This window comes from Salmo salar, chromosome 10, assembly GCF_965601325.2.
Source record: "Salmo salar chromosome 10, fSalSal1, whole genome shotgun sequence".
Taxonomy (NCBI): Eukaryota; Metazoa; Chordata; class Actinopteri; order Salmoniformes; family Salmonidae; genus Salmo; species Salmo salar.
Genome location: NC_138300.1, coordinates 27919915 through 27930771, shown reverse-complemented (window position 1 = coordinate 27930771; position 10857 = coordinate 27919915). Strand labels below are relative to the sequence as shown.

The 10857-nt window shown below is 39.6% G+C and overlaps 1 protein-coding gene across 1 annotated transcript; it reads left to right on the top strand.

The window, feature by feature from the left end:
* Window positions 1-1628: 1628 nt before the first annotated feature.
* Window positions 1629-4904, top strand: dmrta2 (DMRT-like family A2). The gene is made up of 2 exons (XM_014216633.3): window positions 1629-2718; window positions 3037-4904. The coding sequence occupies exons 1-2, from the start codon at window positions 2271-2273 to the stop codon at window positions 3888-3890; spliced, it is 1302 nt and encodes a 433-aa protein (XP_014072108.1). The 5' UTR covers window positions 1629-2270; the 3' UTR covers window positions 3891-4904.
* Window positions 4905-10857: the final 5953 nt, after the last annotated feature.

Genomic DNA, 10857 nt, shown 5'->3' with positions numbered 1-10857 from the left:
TCAACCATACCCACATCGTTTACAATTTGATTGTAGGCATAGGTCATCGAGGGCAGAGATCCAAGACACCATCAGGATCCCAAGTTCATCTTGGAGTGACATGAACGATTGCAACATCATCCTCTGGTGTCCATGGCGGGCCAGCAACCTTCAAGTTAGTATCACCTGCAATCTGGTCGTCCAAAAGTACACATTTAATATCTTGGTATGTTGTGATTTTTTTTTTTTAACAATTCAATGTACACTTAGGCTGCAAGTTGAATAATGGTTCATATACAGGCTAAGTTGGAATGTATATGTCATAATTCAATATACAACTATTTCAACATTTGCTAGTAATATAATTGTTAATTTGTGTAAATCACGACTTACTTATTCTCACGTTGGCAGTCAATGCCTTTTTAAATGATTACATCTAAAGAGGAAATAGATTAGGCTAAACCATAAAAACACATGGATTATTAATAGCAAATAAAACAATTAGCTTGATTGCAGGAAAATATAGACGTAGTCTATGAACTAATGTAAGAATTTTGCCTATTGTCTTTTTCTTGGGGTGCTGCATACAGGCTTTGACTACTGTTTGCACTTCACTTGAGGTATTGCCTACTGACAAAAGCCAACGTGACAAGCAGCAATTATTTCAAGATGGTTATTCTCAAAAATAATTCCAAGCAAAAGACCAATCCGTCAAGTACGAGGTTGTTGGATTTTATATTTTCTCACGACCTCAAATGCTGTTACTGTAATTGCAAAACATGCGGTCTTTAAATTTCTGTCTCACTCACAGTAAATTATTTGTTTAGGTTATAGCCTATCAACTCATAAGGTTACTCGTTTTTTACCATTTGATTTATGCACGTTGAAGGTATTTGGTAGCTATGTGCTTGAATTAAAATATTGTACCAAAAAAATTAGAATGGAAGGATAGTTGTTGGCTCACTGTTTGCTGACAACGTAAATAATATGTAGGCTACTTTTCGACATGGTCTTCGATACGTCAATTGTATTCCTAAACTTAACCGCACTGAAACGTTTTTATTATTGTCAGTGCACAATAGTCTACATAAGATAAGTAGCCTATGTATCAACGGGTCCGGCTTGGCTCAATTAAATCGCATAATTAATGTCCATGAGTAGCATTAAAATCGTGTAGTAATGGTGCTATCATTGTACAATAAAAACACGTTAATTACTATTATGATAAAAAGTTATGTATTTTAATTTATCTTACAGACGTTTTTTTCCCAACTCCATGCACAACATTCTACCAGCTCTTGCGCTGCATAAGCTAGTCTATTTGAATCAATATGTAAATGTACTTACCTTGTGCTTTGACGGAATTAAAGGGCAGTGACGTAAGTGAGCCTTTAAACATTGTCTTAATAAAAAAAGCGTAAATGAAAGGATCAATAAAGGAGTTTTATATAGGAAAGACACGTAACGATACATCAAGCAATATAATCAAGTAAAGCAATACAGATCAACTTCAGAAATCAAATTATTCCCTGAATGTCTCGATAATTACATTTAATTTGAGCTTTGGAATCTGTTTCCATAATATTTACCATTTTTATAAATATTACTTGATGCGTAGTTTTCTATTTGCTTTTGAATTCAAGTTGAAAAAATTATGTATTTTAGCTCTTCAGATCCCCTTCAGATTCTAAACACTTGTTATTTGAGAAAGAACTCAGATGGACACAGTTGAAAAAGTGACAGGCCAATCAGATTGCACCTTCCCCCTTTGGCCAATGACAGGCGCCACATTGTTGTCAAATTTGTCTAATGAAAACGTAGGAGTAACAATAGAGAGAGGAGGATCTGTATCTAGTGGCAATCTCTTGAGTAAGTTAGTGTCTCACGCTGGTGCGAGTATAACAACCTCGGCTCCTTTTTGGTGATATTAAGTTAAAACAGGGCACTAATTTCTGCAAGTTTCTTGGATTTCTCCTCGTACATAACACGTTTAAAGTTCGTTTTTCAGTACAGATTGTTGCAGAGTTAATCAACTCTTGACAGGTTGCATGGCGTTTTTATACCTTACTCGCGCAAGTTGACAACCGGTCCTTTATCTTGGTGGGGCTACGTATCGTTATCTTCAATGGACAGAACACCAGTAGATGAACCTACTTTAGAAGTTGTGCAGAGATGTTGACAACTGTTCGACTGGTGTGAACGGTTGAACAATTTACTCCTCAGCATCAATACACGCTGCATCATCACGTTACTTTTTCCAATTGATAGTAGATATTGATCAGCAATAGGACATGGATCTGAGACCAGAGCTCTCCACCGCGCCGTCAGGTTCCCAGGTCCACCCTGGAGCCGGAGCGTCTGTCAACATCCCCGTCTCCATGGCCAGTAGCCTCCTGAGGGGTCCAATGCTATATCGCGCAACGGAGAAGTATCCTCGCACCCCGAAGTGTGCCCGCTGCAGGAATCATGGCGTGGTATCTGCGCTGAAGGGCCATAAACGCTATTGCCGCTGGAAGGACTGCATGTGCGCCAAATGCACCCTAATCGCTGAGAGGCAGCGCGTAATGGCCGCACAAGTGGCTCTCCGTCGACAACAAGCTCAGGAGGAGAACGAAGCCCGGGAGCTGCAGCTCCTGTACGGGACAGCAGAAGGGCTAGCTCTGGCGGCCGCCAACGGCATCATACCACCTCGTCAGAATTATGAGGTCTTCGGTTCTGTCAACAACGAAAGTAACTCCGGTAAGTGGATTTATATATTATCCTGCTCAGAGTAGCCTGCTCATAAACACTGATAGGCCGACATAATGATATTGGCACAATGTAGGTCAGATTGTTTTGTGCATAAGCGTGTTTTCCGCAACTTTGAAGAGTAACGTAAAGGACCCTGATGGAGAAATGTTTGACGTGACGCATATTTCAAGATGACAAGTTGGCATTTTAATTTACCGAACTGTCAAGTGACACTGACCATCTTGGTAAAATAATCAAACGGAGCGTATTGGGCTTCTTTGTTATTTGACTGACATCTCATCGTTTTTTGATGTATCTATTTCACAGATTCAAGCATGCAGAAGTTTGAATTGTTTCCGAAGTCCCAAATGTCAGTATCAGTGACCCAGCAGCAGACGGTGGGCAAATCGGTTTCCACTGACAGCGAACCAGGGATCTCATCACCAGACGGGCGTCATGGCTCGGGCTCCGAGAATGGAGACGGAGAGTCGTTCATTAGCTCTCCTGTCTCCAAGGCACTGAAAGACGGAGAGGACACCCCGGGTTCGATTAGCCCCTTAGGATCTGATTCGGGTTCGGAGACCGACAAAGATGATCAAGAACCATCCCCCTCCTCGGCCGCCTCCAGGCAAATGAACCCCATCGACATATTGACCAGAGTGTTCCCCAGCCACAAGCGAAGTGTTCTCGAACTGGTTCTACAGGGCTGCGGGAAAGACGTGGTGCAGGCCATCGAGCAAATTCTCAACAACAGTGGACAAGCCAAGGCCCCGGAGCAGGTATGGACAGCAGAACGCATGCTCCAGAGCGCACAGCCGCCCCTTTCCTCCACTCCAAGGCCCATGTTACCCGGCGCAATGACGCTGAGCAACCGCTCCGCCTTCTCCCCTCTGCAGCCAAATGCGCCACATTTTGGTGCGGATCCCAGCACCTACCCCCTGAGCACCCATCTGGGACTAAACCCCTTGCGGCTGGCCTACTCGGCCCACAGCAGAGGGCTCACCTTCATGACACCCTACTCCACCACGGGGTTGATGCCAACTCTGGGCTTCAGGCCACCAATGGACTACTCATTCAGTGACCTCATACGGGACAGGACACTCTTGCACAAAGACCAAGGGTACACCAATGGCCTGTACGGGCCCCTCGTCAACAATAACCCAGACAAACCGTTAGACTGAGAATGTGCAATGCTTCATTAACTCAGTCGTGTGGGGACTAGGATTCAAGTGGACACATTCAGAGAGGAACAATGTATTTGTAGCCACAAGTGTTGAATGTTATGGAGAGATCAGTAATGTTTGATGCTCCAGTGCTGTACATAATGCTTTGTTTTTAGTCCGTTTACTTGCCCAAAATGGCATCAGAACCCAAGCTCACTTATATAACTTTTTCTCAGAGATAGCCTATTATTCCATGGGCATATACACAATTGTTGCTTTAAGTCCCCCGCCAATCATAGTGTGTAACCTGAAAATATCTCGACAATTAAAGTATTTTGTCTGGAACATTACTAAAGGGGTTGCAATTCCAGAAAAACGGACAGGCAAATTATTCATCACACCATAATGTATGCAGTAGCATAATACTGAAGTGCATATATGGAGCACATCCAAATTATAACTTCGATATGGTTCATGTAAATTGTAGGGTTTTGTGAGATTGAAAAAAAGTGGTGCAACCCAATTTCACTTTTTGAAATATTTGGGTTGTTGTGTTTGGTGAACCTGGTGCAATTCTTACTTAAAAAAAAATATATAGTAAAAAAATAAATCTGGAGGTAACCTTAGTTACTAAGGAATTATGAATTATTGCTCACTTTTTATTTTGTATTTTTATTTTTTAGGACAGCCAAGCTTTAAAAAAAACGTTCAAGTGGGATCAAGTTATTTCCATAACGTTTAGGTTACTGACGTTGAACATTACAATCGAAAGCTTAATTGTAAAAACGAATTATGTATTGGCATTCCTTTTCTGACTTTTTGTCCAACAGTACATTGTATATTGCATTTGATTATATGAGATTGATTATATTATAATTGACTTTAGCTGTGTACTTTATCCAGCATTTATCAACTACACTACAACACTTCTCTATTTTGTGAAATTGCATTTGTTTGCAGGTCTATTGCTCCACTGTCACAAGCTGTAGTGTCACGTGAAATTACTGGAAATAAATGTTATTTTATACAAAATGATTGCCAATTATTTCTAGACACCACACAAACAATTGACTGATATTATTATTATTCCTATAAGGCTGTTATTTGTAGTAATTATCATATAGTGCTTATACAAGTAATATTTTAACCTTTCCTAACTTTTATGTTTCATAAATGTGTCATGTCTCATCATGCACCCCAAAAATCTGACGGGGCACAAAGTATGTGAGGGTGGTCCGGAGGGGGTCATTTTTATAACACCTGAAAAAGCTTTTTCCTGCAATCTACAACCATAATCATTATGCGTCATTCTATGTAAAAACTGTTTTTCTGCATATCTACAAATACGTCTTGAGCTGTCTGTATACTCCTGACTGTTGGTTCTTTTTAATTTTTTTAAGAAACGAAATATGCATCTCTGCTAAAATCGGGGTAAAGAAATGAGTCTTATTTAGTACTTTTAGTTAGTGCCTGTTTTTCTTACGTCTACCAATCTTGCCAGCGGGCATGCCAGCTAAGATCGTTTGACAAGCCAGCTACTCTAACTTGATTGCTAGCCTGAAATGGCTTCTTCATAGCTAGTTATGAAGTTGGGAGATTGGGAACCTAGCTGGGCTAGCTAAAGCCAACTTCATGAAATTGTTAGGTGGCTAGTAATATTATAGGCAAACAAGATGTGTATATATATATATATATATATATATATATATATATATATATATATATATATACACATCACACACAGTACCAGTCAAAAGTTTGGACACATCTATTTATTCAAGAGTTTTTCTTTATTTGAACTATTTCCTACATTGTAGAATAATAGTAAAAACATCAGAACTATAAAATAACACATGGAATCATGTAGTAACCAAAAAAGTGTGAAATAAATCAAAATATATTTTACATTCAAAGTAGCCACCCTTTGCCTTAATAACAGCTTTGCACATGCTTGGCATTCTCTTAACCAGCTTCACCTGGAAGGCTTTTCCAACAGTCTTGAAGGAGTTCCAGATATGCTGAGCATTTGTTGGCTGCTTTTCCTTCACTCTGAGGTCCAACTCATCCCAAACCATCTTAATTGTGGAGGCTAGGTCATCTGATGCAGCACTCCATCACTCTCTTTGGTCAAATAGCCCTTACACAGCCTGGAAGTGTTTTGGGTCATTACCCTGTTGAAAAACAAATGCGCAAACCAGATGGCATGGTGCATATCTGCAGAATTCTGTGGTAGCCATGCTGGTTAAGTGTGCCTTGAATTCTAAATAAATCACAGACAGTGTCACCAGCAAAGCAACCCCACACCATCACACCACCACCTCCATGCTCCACGGTGGGAACCACAAGTGAGATCATCCATTCACCTACTCTGCGTCTCACAAAGACATGGCGATCGGTACCACAAATCTCAAATTTGCACACATCAGACCAAAAGACAGATTCCCACTGGTCTAATGTCCATTGCTGGTGTTTCTAGGCCCAAGCAAGTCTTCTTATTATTGGGGTCCTTTAGTAGTGAAGCTGGTTGAGAGAATACCAAGAGTGTGCAAAGCTGTCATCAAGGCAAATGGTGGCTACTTTAAAGAATCTCTCATGTAAAATATATTTGGATTTGTTTAACACTTTTTTTCTTACTACATGATTCCATATGTGTTATTACGTAGTTTTGTTGTCTTCACTATTATTCTACATTGTAGAAAAAAAGTAAAAATAAAGAAAAGCCGTGGAATGAGTAGGTGTCAACTTTGGACTGGTACTGTGTATATATTTTTAAAAGAAAAATCTGAAGGGGCACGTGCCCGTGTGGGCATGACGCCTCTGTTTCATGACAATATTTGTATTCCTTTGTATGCATTATTTTTTAACTTATAGTAATCGTATAGACTTTCCAGCTATAGGCCTAGTCGCATACCTTTTGAGAGGGAAAACAGAAACACACTGGGGAAGTAGCAAAGAGCACATTCATTTCAGAATTCAAATTTCACTATTGAAATATGCCGTGGAAACATCATCTCTCTTGCTCGGCAGAATTGAAGTGTTTACTCTCACCTTCCAAATAACAATGTAAACAAAGTCATTGACAGGGTGCCTTCATAATGACAAACGGAAAACGAAACCCAACACTTACTGAGGCCCCTTATTACACATTTCATAAAGTGTATTTGTTGTAATAACTTCAGATCCTTACATAAAATGACCAGCCACAAGGAATGATAATAAATCTGGTTTTAAAATATCGGATTGAGCAATCCTTATAGTATCTGGACAATCAAACTCTGCGCTATGATCGTGCCTTTGATACTATGATTGCCCTTTGGACCAAGTAATTGTCAGTCAGCAGCATACATCACAAGTTCTTAGTAAGGTGATATTCGATAGGAATGGGATAGAGACCATTTGATGGCTTTAATTTAACTGGAAATACATGTTCTCTGTTATTCGATTCATATCTTTAAATTATTATTGTAAAAAAAAAAGTATACTTTGTTTTTCCACATCACACAAACAACACAAAAACCAAACGCCCACTATACAACACCTTCCCGGTGATCAAAAACAAAATAAAATGTTATTTGTTACATGCGCCTTAGACAACCGGTCTACACCGGTTACAGTGAAATGCTTACTTACAAGCCCTTAACCAACAATGCAATTATAAGAATTTTGTCAAACACTTCCTGTTTTTTGTTTACCTTTTATAATATACAAAATCCAACGGTACGTAGCTAGATAGTTCAGTCCTCCAGTTTGAGGGTGAATATGAGGCTTTCCAACTGATGGCTCTACATTTTTTTTGGAGGAGCAATTAGACCTAGATTACAAAACTTTGATATTGAGAACCAATATTTACATTTCCCAACAGACAAAATCGTGGAGATGGATGGGTATACATTCCTATACACAATGAAATGATAGCACATACATTATCCCAAAATGGTATCAGTTTATCACAGGACCACAGCATATGTAATAGGGTTCCAACAGAGATCTGATATTTCTGTGTGCATTGCATGCATTCTGGCAGGAGTGCAACCTGGTCAGAGCATTTTGGATTATTCTGTACATAAACCCGAGACTCCATTTAGTATGATACTTGTTACATTTCGTATGGTATTTATTAATTTGTGGATGTCCATCACCCATTTCGTATGATATGTTCCGAAATACAATTCGTATTATATGTTACAAATTTGCAAAACGTATATGTTGCAAATTCTAGCTAATGTTAGCTAGCCTAGGGCTTAGGGTTAAGTTTAGGAGTTGGGTTAAGGTTAGGGGAAGGGTTAGTGAAAAGGGTTAAGGGTTAGCTAACATGCTAAGTAGTTATAAAGTAGCTGAAAAGTAGTAAATAGTTGAAATGTTGCGAATTAGCTAAATTTCTAATGTTGTCTATTATGGGATTTGAACTCGCAACATTTGGGTTGCTTTATGTTTGGGTTATACACCCACACATCCACCCTGACCAATCACCCTTCAACCGTTTAAGCATAAAGTAACCATCTGTCTTATGTAACCATACCGAACATAACACAGCATACTAAATGGAGTGTCTCGGATTTAGTATATAGTAGTATGAAATGCTCTGAGACCAGGTTGAGGAGTGTAGTAACTCCTATGAATCATCTTAAATTGCAGTAGTTTGTCTTAGGTTTTAGGAGCAAGTATGAACATTTTCACATATCTGTGATCAATGGTTCTCCTCAATTTCTTCCTTTAGATCTGTTTCCCATTTTTCCCGTATACAGTGGCTTGCGAAAGTATTCCCCTTGGCATTTTTCCTATTTTGTTGCCTTACAACCTGGAATTAAAATATATTTTTTTGTTGTTGTATCATTTCATTTACACAACATGCCTACCACTTCGAAGATGCAAAATATTTGTTATTGTGAAACAAACAAGAAATAAGACCAAAAAAAACAGAACTTGAGCGTGCATAACTATTCACCCCCCCAAATTCAATACTTTGTAGAGCCACCTTTTGCAGCAATTACAGCTACAAATATTTTGGAGTATGTCTCTATAAGCTCGGCACATCTAGCCACTGGGATTTTCCCCCATTCTTCAAGGCAAAACTGCTCCAGCTCCTTCAAGTTGGATGGGTTCCGCTGGTGTACAGCAATCTTTAAGTCATACCACAGATTTTCAATTGGATTGAGGTCTGGGCTTTGACTAGGCCATTCCAAGACATTTAAATGTTTCCCATTAAACCACTCGAGTGTTGCTTTAGCAGTATGCTTAGGGTCATTGTCCTGCTGGAAGGTGAACCTCCGTCCCAGTCTCAAATCTCTGGAAGACTGAAATAGCTTTCCCTCAAGAACTTCCCTGTATTTAGCGCCATCCATCATTCCTTCAATTCTGACCAGTTTCCCAGTCCCTGCTGATGAAAAACATCCCCACAGCATGATGCTGCCGCCACCATGCTTCACTGTGGGGATGGTGTTCTCGGGATGATGAGAGGTGTTGGGTTTGCGTCGGACATAGTATTTTCCTTGATGGCCAAAAAGCAACATTTTTGTCTCATCTGACCAGAGTACCTTCTTCCATATGTTTGAGGAGTCTCCCACATGCCTCTTGGCAAACACCAAATGTGTTTGTTTATTTTTTTCTTTAAGCAACAACTTTCTTCTGGCCACTCTTCCGTAAAGCCCAGCTCTGTGGAGTGTATGGCTTAAAGTGGTCCTATGAACAGATACTCCAATCTCTGCTGTGGAGCTTTGCAGATCCTTCAGTGTTATCTTTGGTCTCTTTGTTGCCTCTCTGATTAATGCCCTCCTTGTCTGGTCCGTGAGTTTTGGTGGGCGGCCCTCTCTCGGAAGGTTTGTTGTGGTGCCATATTCTTTCAATTTTTTCATAATGGATTTAATGGTGCTCTGTGGGATGTTCAAAGTTTCAGATATTTTTTATAACCCAACCCTGATCTGTACTTCTTCAAAACTTTGTCCCTGACCTGTTTGGAGAGCTCCTTAGTCTTCATGGTGCCACTTGCATGGTGGTGCCCCTTGCTTAGTTGTGTTGCAGACTCTGGGGCCTTTCAGAACAGGTGTGTATATATACTGAGATCATGTGACAGATTATGTGACACTTAGATTGCACACAGGTGGACTTTATTTAACTAATTATGTGACTTCTGAAGGTAATTGGCTGCACCAGATCTTATTTAGGGGATTCATAGCAATGGGGGTGAATACATATGCACGCACCACTTTTCCATTTTTTTTGTTTTTTTGTTGTTGAAACAAGTCATTTTTTTCATTTCACTTCACCAATTTGGACTATTTTATGTATGTCCATTACATGAAATCCAAATAAAAATCAATTTAAATTGCAGGTTGTAATGCAACAAAATAGAAAAACGCCAAGGGGGATGAATACTTTCGCGGCAGTGTAGCCTAGTGGTTAGAGCATTGGACTAGTAACCGAAAGGTTGCAAGATCAAATCCCCGAGCTGACAAGGTACAAATGTGTCATTCTGCCCCTGAACAAGGCAGTTAACCCACCGTTCCTAGGCCGTCATTGAAAATAAGAATTTGTTCTTAACTGACTTGCCTAGTAAAATAAAGGTAAAAATAAGAAAGGCATAGTAGATTCTGCACCATCATGTAGCTTCAATCAACCCTTTCTATAACTTCGCAATCAACTTTGGCGTATCAGCTTCTTTAAGTATTTTTTCTATGCTAGATGCCTTAGATTCATCCAGATTCTGTTGAAGCGATTGAATAAGATTTCTGAGTTGTAAAAAAAGAACTTCAAGAAATCAGCCTTGGATAATCCAAATATTTCTTGTAATTGATTGAAGGACAGTAGACATCCATCATAGTGCACGTTCAAAGTTCATGATGACAGTTTGGAACCAGGACAGGTGTTGTCATTAAACACTTGAGGTAAGGTGGGGTTATTCCAAATAGGGATGCCTGGTGATATTGGTTCTTTCCACCTCCTGAAATTATGTACATTTTCCCAAATAAGAATGGAATTTGAGAATCCA